At 48.8% G+C, this 12,280-nt stretch overlaps 1 protein-coding gene across 2 annotated transcripts in view; it reads right to left on the bottom strand.

The window, feature by feature from the left end:
- The window catches only part of PBX3 (PBX homeobox 3), a 94,192-nt gene that overhangs the window by 17,798 nt on the left and 64,114 nt on the right, over nucleotides 1-12,280 (bottom strand). The window contains exons 1-3 of one of the 2 annotated variants that reach the window (XM_043498752.1): nucleotides 12,056-12,078; nucleotides 11,113-11,354; nucleotides 2,287-2,477 (exon numbers count right to left, since the gene is read on the bottom strand). In XM_043498752.1, the coding sequence (XP_043354687.1) occupies nucleotides 2,287-2,477; nucleotides 11,113-11,304 (383 nt within the window). In that variant the 5' untranslated portion in view covers nucleotides 11,305-11,354; nucleotides 12,056-12,078. Of the gene's footprint in view, nucleotides 1-2,286; nucleotides 2,478-11,112; nucleotides 11,355-12,055; nucleotides 12,079-12,280 lie in introns of those variants that run through there. The other variant, XM_038374818.2, reaches the window with a different exon arrangement.

The following is a 12,280-nucleotide window of genomic DNA, read 5'->3' as shown; positions in this document are numbered from 1 at the left end:
CAACGAAAAGCAAAACCTGGCTAGAGACAGACAGATGGGCAGTGCCGAGCCTGCTGGACAGCACCAGTCTCACATGCAGGAACCAACCTACTTCTCCAGGAAGTTACAGATCTGAAATTGGATGCTATTGGTCTGTAATTACCTGCTCTTCTCTCACCATTTAACCGCAAGAACATTAGGGCCCCTCCATGGGCAAGCCGTGAGGAGCAAGGTTCAAAGGGGGCAGGGAAGTGCGTGGCTGGTGCCTCTACCGCGCGGTGCACCATGCAGCAGAGCTCCCTGGCTGGCTTCTGGTGCTCCCTGGGTGGGGCTGACTCCACGGTATCTCTTACAATGGGATATGTCTGAATGGCATCAGTGAGTCCTAGAGTGCAGCACAGGGCGCGGTATTCAAGTAGAGCTCTTGTCTCCCTGCTCCAGTGCCTGGGCTTGAGAGAGATTTGTCCTTAAATGTGCTGCCTGGTGCATGCACCGGCCTGTCCAATGACCCAGGGAATGTGAGCGAGGTGAGCTAAGAGCAGGACTAGGCAGGGGAGCAGTACATTGGACTGGCCTTTTCCCCCTCGATTAGAAGCCCTGTGCTCCCTTCCCAGTGTATGGGTCGAGCTGTGGAACAGAGGAATTCAACCCCCACCATTTGCACGGCTTCCGGCTTTTCCTTCCACCCAGTGCAATAGTTTTTCTCAACACACTCTTTGGAAAGGACCCATTGAACATTTTCTTCAAAGTGCTGTTCCCCTGAGGGCTGCTTGCAGTCTGAACACCAGTGCCTCGGGCCAGTATGCAACCCATCGTGAGCGCCCCAGCGCTCAGTCCCATCTGCGCGGCTCTGTTACTCCCTCCAGCAGGCCCAGGCAGACTCTCCCCAGAGCCGTGTTTATCTCATTACTGGGTTTCCACTCATTTGGTCTTGTTTACCTTCCTTCCTTGTAAAGAAATCACTTTCAAATGTGCATCTGCAAGCTTTACCTTGCTCCAGACATTTCCCCAACTGTTTGTAATTACCCTAATTTGCCACACCTGCCAGTGACCTTCTCATTAGTGAAATTATTTTGTTCTTGTTTAGCTCCTAACAGCTTTCAGGTGTAAGGTGCAATGTACTAGCTACAGGGAGGCATTGCTAGGATTCTGCTCTGTACTTTGGGCTCCAAGGGTTTTGCTCAGTTTCCTCTTATATACCATACATCTCAGGGAACCTAACTGCTATAGGTTCCTGTAATCTGCATTAGTGCAGCTCTCCAGGAAGTAATGTCACCTGTGGTCACTAATGCAGCCTGCTCTGTGGTTCAAAAGAAACCTAATTGTTTCCATAAACCTCTTGTAATTTCAGTCTGTCTGTTTCTGCTGTTGCACCATCATGTGGAGAAAGCTGGCACTCAAGATCAGGCATTGCATTGCTCCGCTCCTCTGTCCATCCTCACCCTCTCTCAAGTACCCACTGTCCTCCTGCGCCCGGATGTTGTTCCCTGAAGTACTTGGGAAGTCTCCATGGAGAGACAGGCAGATGCACCGTCCTACCCCTTGCACATGCTGGGAGTCATCAAGCTCTCCCTTGGATTTCCTCACCGTTACTGAGCAAAGAAAGAGTTCCCCAGGCCTGGGAAAGACCCAGAGAGCTTTAGAAGTGCCCTGTTTGCTGGGAGCAGTGCTGTGCTCCAGAGACCCCACCAGACTGCTACACGCTGGTTCTGACTAGCTTTCGTGGTGGAAGTTCAGAGCCTGAGTCTGTCATCCTTTCGCATGGTAAAGTCCAAAGGACTCCCCAGTGGGAGCAAGGCCAGCAGAATCCGGCCCTTTGTAAACAACATCAACCAGGCACATCTAGTCAATAAGGACACAGACCCTAACCTGGGCTCAGCCTTAGCCTGTGTGCAGAGGTTGTGAGATCATTAACTCCCCAGTTACCAGATTTCAATATTTTGCAAGACACGTTTCTAAAACATCCACGCTGCGCCATGGCTACCTTACCCTGGAACTGTTCAAATATCTGCCAGGATGCCCGTCACAGCCCTTACTTGGGTCCTGTACAGCTCTGTGATGTGTTCTGGCAGATGAACTGAAATGAAGTATTTAACCCTTATCTAAACATGTTAAAAAGACACCGCATTTCCATGCAAGTTTTCTACAGAGAACCTCTCCTTCCTGAAGCAGCCATGAAGTGGATGAACAGCACTGAGCGGCCTCCCAAGGGCATGGCCTGGGGTGAATCAACACACATCCTGGAGCACGTCAGCCAACACTGCCTGAATGAAATGAAAGCAGCAGTAAAACTATCCTCTCACGTACCTGGCGTCAAGGAACCTTGATCTCAGAATCATTACTGCTTCACAAGTGCTTTGTTTGAGCTGCATCTGGATGGAGCTGAATTTTCGATGGATGATGCCCACCATCCTTTCGATCTCCTTGGGAGAAATGGGACGTGTCCGACTCTGTTCTCGGAGAAGGTTCATCACGTGTGTGGTGAATTCGTTACATGCCTGTGAAAGACAGAGCAGCTCAGAGATGGTTTTGTGCTGTCACACAGGAACATAACCACTGACCTCACTGCTGCGTGAAGCCACCGAGTATTTCCTGTGTCAGGGGCATGCTACACACCATCCGGTGCTCTGCACTGCGGGCTCTGTGGTGGCAGGGAATTGTGAGGAGCCTGCAGTAGCTATTCTCATCCACCTCACAATGGGGGGCAATGCAAGCAGGAAAAGAGGCTAGGGAGCCACAGAGTGACCCCTCCTAATTTCAGAGACCTAGATACCATGCCACTCCCACCCCCCACTCTCCATCCATGTACTCTTAACCATCTATCTCCCTCAGTGTTCTCGGGTTCGTCTTGCAGAGACCTCCAGGGTCCTGCACTAGAGCATGACCCATCTTTCCCTTGTCAGGGAGCAGAGCCGTCCTCTGAACAGCAATAATACAACGGATGCATATTTGTGAATGAAAGTTTGAGTCTCTTTTCTTTTTACAGTGCCAGGGGGGTAAACAAGCTATGACTATGCTATGGCTCTTTTTACATTTAAAGAGAAAACAATCTTAAAAACAGTGTCTGTGTATTTTTCTAAGAGGGGCAGAAGGGCCCTGAAGTAGAAGGGAATGCTCAGGTTATAGCATATAAATAGCAACAGGCATGAGGATAATAGCTGGGACTCCATTGTTGCAGAGCAGAGTTAACAACCTAAATGTGGGGGAGGACCCCCTCACCCCCATATCTTTGAAGCCCACCTGATACCAGGATTTCCCTTTTAGGAATGCACTTCACCACTCCCACACTGCAAGTAATTGTTTAACCAGCTGTGGCAGATTATGATATTTATATCTCTTTGATTTTACCTAGAGCAAACCCTTTAGAAGGCATAATTTCACAGAGGCCATATGCCATATATCTGCAGGGCTCTCTGGGCCCTGGCCTCCACAGTATGGCCTGAAACACTGACGCGAGAAGGTGCTGGAAGTTTTGGATTAGCATTCCCTTCTGCTTCCACAGATTAAGTAGGGAGGAGGATAGTGCAATCTAAACTTCTCAGACTGCCTCATCCAGAGACTTTTCCTGAGCTGGATGTTGCTATGAACAAGCAGTGGTGTGCTGGCACGCTGGCTGCTCTGTAAGCAGAGGCAGGGAGCTGTCACAAACTATGCTGATTTATCTGTTTTTCCTCTTGTTCAAAAACAAAACCCAGCACTGTTCTCTGCTTGAGGGAACTAAGTTACAACTACAGAACTAATCTCTTCCTAGGGAACCAGAGTGGAACTCTAACACATTCCATGTACAAACCTGTCATTGTCCTAACCTGGCCGTAGAAAAACAGGGACCCCGCACTGTGCCAGTTGAGAGCTGCATTTTTTAGGCATGCAAAAAATAAAGGGATGTTTGCTCCTGTGAAAGACTTCACACCAAGGAGGATGTCTCAGAGGCTTTGCAGGTGTGCATTTTGATTATACAAGCAAGGCAGATGTAGAAAAGCAAAGCTGAGCTAGAATCACTGCCAAATATGGCCAAAGGGTTTCACTCTTGTGTACCCAACATACCGGGTTATGACTATGACACTCAGCAGTCACTAAATCAGACATAGGAAACTGCAAAAGTCTTGATCAGGCTATCCATGTAACTCCTACTGTGGTGCTAGCTTCGCTTTTATTCGAAAGCTGGGGTTAAGAATCACTTTATGGTTTGTTTTGCATCTAGATTTTCAATGACTAATCTGAATTTCAGGAGCCCACGTAAGGGAAAGAGTTAAAAGTGAAAAGTTTATGCATCTAAAAACTCATAATTTCCTATAACATTTGCTGAATGTCTCACAACTTATTAAGTGAAGCCATCTATGAATGCAAATGCTGATTAGCAATTTGGCAATAGCCCAACATTTGCAGAATTCACATAGCTTTTCTTTAAACCAGTAGTTCATACATGATTAATTAGAACATCTCATTTATGTAGTGTGCACTTTAGCTCATTACTCTAAGTAAAATTCGTTAAGTATTTACATTTAGATAATTAAAATCTGGGTACACCCTTAAGAAAGATGCATACACTTCAGGCAAAGTGATTTTTTTCTTTACACTACTGAAAGTAAATTACAGGCTAATTTACATCCTCGCTGCACGGCTTTCGAGGCAGCAGTGTGACAAGGCTCAGCTCCTTGCCTTGAAGGGGCGCAGGACTCACTCAGTGCACAGTGCAGTGACAGCTCTTGGGCCGGGCTGAATCTCCCTGATGATGATGGCTTGGCAGCACTGTTCCTGAGTCAGGGTCACATTCCCGCTCCGTCCACGTGTGGAGCTCCACTGGCACGGCTGGAGCAAGGGAAGGGGAGCCAATTATCAGGGAGCTGCATTTTCATTCCCAGCTCCCAGACTCCAGTGGGGCTTCCTCAGTTTGGGGTTTTATATTTGAGCAAATCTGAGCTTTGTTTTTCATTTGCACATTTTTCCTTCCCTTTGGTTTATTTTTATGGCCTGAAATAATGAAATAGCAGGGTCCACAGAGGTTTGCCAGCTCCCTTCCTCTGGCCAACGGGGGCCAGACTTGTACCTTGGCTGGGAGTGGCAATGGATCCTCCTGCTGCCAGGGAGAAGGGGACTGGGAAGTGCTCCTCTCCTCTATCTGGGTCACTGGCAGTTGTTCCCCTTGTGAACTGGGCTGGAGACATCCCAGGGAAATGAAATATTTCCACTCATCAGGGCTGGAGGGAAGATGGACAAGGACGTGTCTCCTCCCACTGCACAGACCAGGCTGCCAGCCTCCTCTCTCCATTGGGGCAGGACAGGGAGACAGTAGCAGTGGATTCCCTGCCTGCTGGAAGGCTGCCAGTCATGTCTGGTCTGATTCTAGTGGAGGAGTTGATCCTGAAAACCCTGTTTAACCACACACACAAAGTATCGCTGGTGGCCAAATCTGGCAAGCCAGGACTCCTCCCACAAGCAGGTGGCACAATCGAATAGGGGACACGTTGCTTTGGCAGCTTTGATATTTCCAGCCTGAAACAAACCGCAGATCCCAGTTCTCACTGTTCTCAGTCCTGCTCCTCCAGCTCTGGCATGAGTCCCTGCTATGTGCTGACATGGCACATGGTCACTACCTGGGAACACAGGCACGTGCCTGGCCCTGCTTAGGTCTATTGGTTATGCTAATGAAAATTAAGGCTTCTTGGAAACTGAACTGGAAATTTAGTTCTGCGCCAGGCGACGCAGGCTCATATTTTGTAAACTTGGGCACCTGCACATGTCTGACCAAGGTGTGGTGTTCACTTCCTGCCAGCATCACCCTGGGCAGAACTGATCATGCAAAGCCACTAAGTCCTGATCCTAACAGTCCCACTATAAAACCCATTTCTAAGGGCCCAATCCTGCAAACATTTAGAGCTGGATCTCAGGGAATCTTTACACTGACATCCCTGGCCTCTGGATTTGAGCCCTTACTGCCACATGTAGCATCTCCAGCAATGAGCAGACTCAGCCTTCACTGGTGCTCCTCAGGGGAATGAGCATCCACTTCCGGGTGAGAGTCTGGAAGGGTCGGTTCTACATTTGCATTTTACCAGTTGGTTCCCCAGCAGGAATAATAGTACAGATGTTTCAGAAAAAACATTTTTACCCATCCGACTGTTATTCAAGACACTTTCGTTCATCGGGTAAATCACACACGTTAATAAGTGACATATGTACCGAACTGTAGCATCTCTTTTCCTAAGACAAGAGGGGGGCTCTGGTTTCCCTGAAAAATACTTGGCACTGAGACAATGTCATGGGCACAACACTCGCCACCAAATTGCATCATTATTCACAGGATTTGGGGTGTTTTTTCCAAAGCCTTCTATCAACGGAAATGGTTGCAGTGAAAATATTTACAGACATTTTTCCCCCATGAAAATATTTCTGCCCCAAAATGGTGTTAAACTGCCCTCCAGAAGAGTCAGATAATTCACCCTCTTCACCACATCTGGACATCTCAGAATGAGGATGCTAAGGGGCGGTAGTGAGATCAGAACACACACAAACGTTCTGTTTAAAAGCTGCAGTGAACATCCTGCTTTCAGGAGACGAGACCCGTCCTGTGCTGGGGAAGGGCTCGCTGTTTTGGAGCTACAGGGAGGGCCTGATTCCAATTTCCCTGTCACTAGCGCACACCAAATTAACCGCTGGGGAGTTACTCCAGCATCCCAGGGTGGAAATAAGATCAGACGAATGTGCCACATGGTGTTGTTCTCTCACTTTTAGCTACAACATCCAAGCTACTTGAGCGCTTTCTTGCTACTATTTTTCAGGCCTCTTGGTGCCCTGAACATTACTAATAAGGTCAGGTTGTAGGGGCTGTCCTCGTTAACCTGCTCAGAAACCCTACAGAAGCAGAGAATGCATCAGCATGCTTTAATGCTTAACCAAGAGTTCTCGGATGTGTGCAAGGACAAGCTTAGTTCAGCAGCTGGACAGACATTCCCCAAACAATATTCTGCACCCGGGCAAGTTCTCAGCACACTCAGTGGCACTTGTCTGGAGTCCAGGCTTCACCCTGATTTGGGGTGAATTCAGAAGACATCTGTGAACTCGGAAAGCAGGTTCCCAGCTGCTCGGGGAGGCTTGGGACCCTTACAATACTTTTGCCTACAGCAAAAATGTATTTCAGTGTAATTATAGAAGATAGCTTTCAATATGTCATCTCTATTATAGTGGCTGTAAATTATGGAGAGAATTGCCTGCGTTCAGCCATTTCTCCTGCCACAAGGCAAGGGGGGGCTGCTCCTGGTGTGACATACTTTCCTTTTTTTTTTTTTTTTTAAAGTGCATTCTCCTAACTGGCAACAAATGTCAGAATCAAACTCTGCACCCAGGAGCAGAGACCAAAGTGTCAGTTGTGCAGACATTTCCCAGACTGAGAGCCCCCAGAAGGTTCGCAGGCAACAAGAAATGGCGACATGGACTGAGCTGTTTTTGAAGCAGCCTCCTCTCGCGTGGAGCAGGCCTGCTCAATCCTTGTGCCTGAATCATGCAGTGGGAGCTATGTGCAGGAGTGGTTCTGCTTCCCCTTTATCTGTAGGGCAGTAACAACCTTTCAGAAACTTGCAGCCAGTGAGGACAGGGAAGCAGTCCTGGGTGCCTCTCGGCTGTGGAGACCAGCCCCGTTCCAAAGGCAAACAGGTAGCAGATGGGTTGTTGCCAGGCTTGGGAAATTATTATATTTCTGGAGAGCAGACATTGCTGGAGTCAGGCTCAACGGGGAAAAAGATAAAAGTTTCCGATCAGCTCTGCCTCTCTCTCCTAGCAGCACCCGTGCAGCCTGCTGAAGTCCTGGGGTTTGGATGGATGGCTGTGGCATTTTGGCTGAAACCTTTGTAAATGAAACTAGTCATCTTTCCCTGCCCCATTCGTTACACTTATTACAGCCAAAGAACACTTGCCAGTAACTAGCGATTAGCACAACCATGGGATTCATTTCAGCCCCAAATCCAGCTTCAGACTCTCCCCCTGGGATTTTATAAGGGGCTTTCATTCACTGCTGGGGTGGCTGTTTGTTAATTTGATGAGCATCGCAACCTACGCAGAATAAAGGGATGTATTCGTCCAAGCATTGCTGCCCAGCACAATGTGGGGAAGAGTTTGGGGACTTGCACAGGTTGTTTCTTTATGGAGAAAAAGGATCTTTGAGCAAAGTCACTGTCAGTCGCTCACTGAATCCTCCACCACTGTAACAATATAGTGAAGCATTGTTGGCCACAGACAGGACTAATGGACAGTGTGTAAATAGCCCTGGCCTTGAGCCACCGCAACAAAGGTTCTGTCCACATTTCCAGCAGAATGCGGCCTGGACTGCACCGGGTGGGGAAAGCATCCAACCCATGTCCCTAAACTCCTCCTCAGCTGTCCACATGACACAACTTCCTCTGCACCACCCAGCTTCCTCTCTGCTCCCTGACACCCAGACATATGCCTCTGATCCGAGACCTCCGGGAGCCTCTCAGAGGGGGCCTGGCTGCTTCTTAGATGCCAGAGCTTGTGAGATTTGAATGATCTCAACTCAGCTGCAATCGGTGTCAAGCCAAGAAGCTTCTAGAGCTACTGGGCATTTCAGCAACTGTTTGGTTGTAAGAGCTGCAGCCTCATGGAGAGACCCTGGGAAGGGAGACGGGCTGATGGGCAGGCTGGGGGACTATTAGAAGGCTGGGAAAGAGGGACTCTGGGTTATTGCTGCCCCTGCAGATTTACTGATTGGCGGCGAGGAGACAGGAATCAGTTAGAGACAAAGAAAACCAGAACATTGAATAGGAGTGTGTGCAGCTCTGGAGCAAGAACCGGCAAGGAGCAAGGTCGTCTGGTCATGGTACTCAGGACAGCAGGCAGTGCGCACATAAAGCAGCAGGACCAGCTGTGCTGTCTGCCCATTGCCTGCTGCTCCTACCTGAAGATCCTACCACTGTCCAACATGGCAGATCATGGCATTTCAGCCGGTTGACGTGCAAGTCAGCCACAGACACTGCCAGAGGGTGGCCCTTACTGTCAATACCTTTCAGGGAGACTCCATTAACCTCTTCCATGTTTTCTTATTTGTTAATGACCTTCATAAAACAGGAAATTAAACTATCCCAAGAGCCTCTGTGGGACTAAAATGCAAGGTCTGAGCATCCTAAAGCCAAGGACCCTGGCTGGGAGACCAAGCAAGCTCCCCTCCCGTGGCTAAACCCCAGCAGAGCAGACTGGGGGAACTTGCCAAGCCACAGCAGAGCAGCTAAAAACATAAGAATGGTCACATTGGGTCAGACCAAAGGTCCATTGAGCTCAACATCCTGTCTTCCGACAGTGGCCTAGTGCCAGGTGCCCCAAAGGGAATGAACAGAACAGGAATCATCTAGTGATCCATCCCCTGTCGCCCATTCTCAGCTTCTGGCAAAAGAACGGAGCCTGAGCCGTGCTGTGATTTCCTTTGCTGTAGTGCTTTCAAGTGAGATTTTTACTGCTGCCTTACGGGTCTCGGTTGTGGTTTCCTTTTGTTGAGACAAATGCTTCACAGTCATGTGCTGGGTAAGCCCAGAACTTCCCCACCTTCAGCTCAGGAAACCGCCAGCTGATTAGGTTCGTTGAGTTTATTAGATTCAGGGTTTATAAGCTTTACTAGGACCTCTCTGGGAGGGAGAAATGAAGCCATTATGGCTGAGGCCTTTTCTTCTCCTGCCCCGCCTTCCAGCTCCTGAGATGCAAAGTTATACAGTAAAGAAAAGAATAACTTTCCCTGATAGCTCTGCAGGCTATTATCAGGGCACAGCCCCTGCCACGCTGGATTCACGGGGGGGCAGGGAAGCCACACTGCTCTGCACAAGAGCAGAATGCAGTTTTTTAAAGGTTCCCCCAGTGTCCATGAAACCCACAAGAGCAGCATGTCACCAGCTCCCGGAGAAGAACCCGCAGCCCTGAGTATCTGCAGAGGATTATTGAAATCATGTAAAAATACTGAGAGCAAATGTCAACCTTAAAAGGTTTCACCATCAACTTAATTTGCATATTTCTTCTTATTATGAATAATAAATTATCATCTTAAATGTATATAGTATATTTCATCCTGAATAATCCTGAAGTGCTTTATATCATTGACATCGCCATAGTTTACAGAGAGAAAGATCTAGATCACCAAACCCCACTGAAACTTCAAGCAGAATTTAGGGAGGCAGCATATATTTGCCCCGGACACTCAAGCTAATGCAAACAATGCCATGGGATCTCCAGTACCCACAAGTGGTCAGGACCTCTGGAAGACACCACCTCCAGCAGCACTGGCTGCCTAGCACCGTGCTAAAGTCTTGGACTCACTGCCAGCTCAGAGGAAGATCGATACCTATTAACTCCCCAACACCATCTCCTGTTTCTCAGCCACCGCCCAGCCAAGTACTAGCCTAGGCCTGACCTTACTTAGCGTGTGAGATCTGATAACCGCTCCAAGTGCTATGGCTCCCAGCCATCATGTGCATTTTGGCTCACCGAAGCACTGATTTTACCAGGGTTCATTACAGGCTTACAGCGTGGCACTATTTAACATTCCCCTTTGTCCTAAGGGTACGTCTAAACGGGGACAAAAGTCCTGTGGCACAGCTGCAGCTGGCCCAGGTCAGTTGGCTCAGGCTCACAGGGCTCAGGTTTCGGAGCTAAAAATCACTGAGCAGACTTTTGGGCTCAGACTGGAGTCGGAGATCTGGGACCCTCCCCCCACGCAGGGTCCTAGCTTGCTCCAGCCGGAGCCTGAGTCAGCTGACCCAGGCCTGCTGCGGGTTTGTTATCCCTGTGTAGACACACCCTGAGAGTCCCCTAAGCAGGCAGTTTCTAGGATTGGGGGGACTACTGGTTTGGGCTGTTTTTGGTGTGTACACAGAAAGCTCACTCCCAAATAACAGTGGGGAAGAACAGATAAGAACCAGGCATGCCAGCCAGCCTGGTCATTGCCACCGAGCTCCGCCCACAACATCAGCCCTTTCATGGACTGCCCAGCTCTTTAAACAGAGAGGAAGAGAGAGAGAGAGAGAGAGAGAGAGAGAGAGATGTAATTTTTAAGCCCTATAGAGAAACAGGAAGCGGTTAGCAGAGGTGCAGAGACAAGTGGCAGCAGGTACACATAGGGCTGCGAGAGTGATGTCTGACCTGTTCATATTTCTCCAACTCTGTGTGATAGATTTGTCTGATCTGGGTCAATTTCGCTCTGTAATCTGAGTGTTCGATAGAGTTATCTGAGGACCCTCCAGAGGCGGCTGCGGCTGCGGCTGCGGCTGCCGATCCCCCGCCTTTCTCAGGACCTGAAACCCCTTCTGCGAGAAGCATATTGTCCAGTCTCATTAGCTGGGGATCGGGAGGGTCTTCCTCCTGGGCTCCTCGGATGCTCAAACCTTTGGGTAAAAAAGAGAGAGACAGACAGAGAAACCACAGTGAGTATTTCCCATGCCCTAGCAAACTCCTGCCTGCAGCCAGCCCCACTCCCAGGGGCGAGCAGGACCTGTCATTGTAATACTTTACAAAACCATTCTCTGCTGGGAGAGACATTGACCCCCCCCAGGCGTGAGGGTCGATAACGGCTCTGTCCCCATCACCATGGTGGCCTAAGAGATCCAAGCCTCCCCCACCCCTATGGAAAAGTCGTATAGAATTTAGCAGAGAGAAAACCAATAGGGCTCTATAGAAATTACTCTGAAAACCCACTGAATTTAACAGAGGATGAGAGACTTGTCACAGAACTTTTCAAATACCCCATAGATTTTTTTAACTCTTTATTGTAAATATGACAGGAATATATTCATACATGATTTTTCCTTTATTTTTCAATAACATACCTAAATCTAAGCACTACTTATTTAGTAATATCACACGGATAGAAAACCATACGGGAGGAGTAAGTTTGTGGTATTTATTTGTCTGAGGTTCATGGTGTTCTTGCAGAGACTTGCTCAGCAGAAATCTATCCCTGCTACAGAATTCAAAGGGTTAACTTGAAGTGTCTGCAGAAGGGGTAGCATTCTCGACTGAACTCCATGGGACTTTCCCACAAGAGTAAATCGGTGCCCTAAGTCCCACTGGTGTCAACCAAATATACCTAAGAGGGAGCCATCCTCCAAAGGTGAGCAAGCTCGTGGAATGCACCCAACACCCTCGTGGAAGGTTTATGCATTACACGGGCAGCGGCGGGGATAGGAGTGAGGGCCAGGTAACAGAAGTGCCCCTTCGTGGAAAGCTGAGGTTGATGGGACTCCAGCACGCCCTCCTGCACACAGACCTGCCGTGTTCCCATGCAGAATACTGTACCACTCTGGAGCTCACA

The sequence above is a fragment of the Dermochelys coriacea genome, chromosome 16 (genome assembly GCF_009764565.3).
Source record: "Dermochelys coriacea isolate rDerCor1 chromosome 16, rDerCor1.pri.v4, whole genome shotgun sequence".
Classification (NCBI taxonomy): domain Eukaryota; kingdom Metazoa; phylum Chordata; order Testudines; family Dermochelyidae; genus Dermochelys; species Dermochelys coriacea.
Note: the sequence above shows the minus strand (reverse complement) of the source record. Positions and strands in the feature narration are given on the sequence as shown.